A 1,235-nucleotide genomic window follows, 5' to 3' on the forward strand; every position below is an offset into this window, starting at 1 on the left:
GTTGTTGTCCATGTAGCGCTCCTCGGGGTAGAGTTGCCACATGAGAGGTAGCTGGGAGGTGAGAAGGTGACTTGGCCTGGCTGCATCACCTAAAGGAACCTGAACTTGCTGAACTCGGGCCCTTAGGAAGCTCGTCTCCTGGTGGAGAGAAGCGATCACACAGAAAACCAGAGACTTCAGGATGGTGCAACGGATGTACTTGAAAGCAAAAAATCGATCAAGAAATCCGCAAAGGAGAAACAATTACCTCTTCCAGGACGGCCACCCACGTGCGCTGGTACTCGTCGCGGTAGACACCCTCTTGGTGAACCCAGAGGCGATCGGGTGGGGCCCCCACATCCTGTCCTGCCATCCTGGGCTTTGGGGTCCAATGCTAGCCCTGCTTTTCTCCACCTAAGCCTGCAGCACCCGTGCACAGGACACAGGTGTGACTTTGGGCCTTGGATTGAACACACCCATGAGCCAGGGGACCTGGTACTAGCAACCACCAACTAGAAGCCAACCTCTTTGACGCTTACTTGCGCCGTCTACACTGAACCCGGGGCATCTGAAGCTCGTGGCCGGTTTGAAACTTGGGGCAGAACCTCGGGTGAGGCTGCTGACGGCGAAGCACTCGAGAACTCAGGGAGGGAAGGGGGTCTGGGGGCATGTAGGAACAGCGCTATGGGAAGCCAGGGGTTGGGGGGGGTGGTCTCGCAGTCTTTGCATTCCGCAAACAGCATCGGACAAAATGTAGTGAGCCATGGAGTATGCACAGCAGTGCACAGAAGGACACACTTATTGGGGCAGGAAAGCAGTAGAACAGATGCATGCATGCCATCTGTCCCCAAGTAGAAGCCCTTTCCAAGCAGTTTCCATCTTAAAAGGTAAGACTGTGCAGGTCAAATCATGTAATCATGTGTGTGGCTTTCTAAATGGCAATCAGAATTTTGTTTTAAAAGGCAAACGACCTGTTGAGCAGTTTTCTTAGAAAGCTTACTTGGCATTACCTTTTGGCATTTCCAAAAGGCAGTTTTCTTTTTAGTGAAAATATATAAGGTCATATCATGGAATGTTTCAGTTCCAAGACAGTCTGGGATTGTGATGATTAAGAGTTGAGAGACAGCAAAAGAGGTTACCCATCTCGTTTCATTTTAATGCTTCGGGGTGTCACAGAAGCCCATTTTCCCACAGACAGGTGGCTTTACATTCTGTTTTCCCAAGTCAGAAAAGCAGAAAAGCTCACCTGCTCTTTG

At 50.6% G+C, this 1,235-nt stretch overlaps 1 protein-coding gene across 1 annotated transcript; it reads right to left on the bottom strand.

The window, feature by feature from the left end:
• Nucleotides 1-1,229, bottom strand: MTCP1 (mature T-cell proliferation 1; the record flags this gene model as incomplete). Its single annotated transcript, XM_010832056.1, has 2 exons — nucleotides 248-1,229; nucleotides 1-138 (listed from the first exon to the last, which is right to left on the bottom strand). Coding segments are annotated over exons 1-2 (243 nt in total), but the record flags the coding sequence as incomplete, so codon positions are not given.
• Nucleotides 1,230-1,235: the final 6 nt, after the last annotated feature.

The sequence above is a fragment of the Bison bison genome, unplaced genomic scaffold (genome assembly GCF_000754665.1).
Source record: "Bison bison bison isolate TAMUID 2011002044 unplaced genomic scaffold, Bison_UMD1.0 scf7180017860364, whole genome shotgun sequence".
NCBI lineage: Eukaryota > Metazoa > Chordata > Mammalia > Artiodactyla > Bovidae > Bison > Bison bison.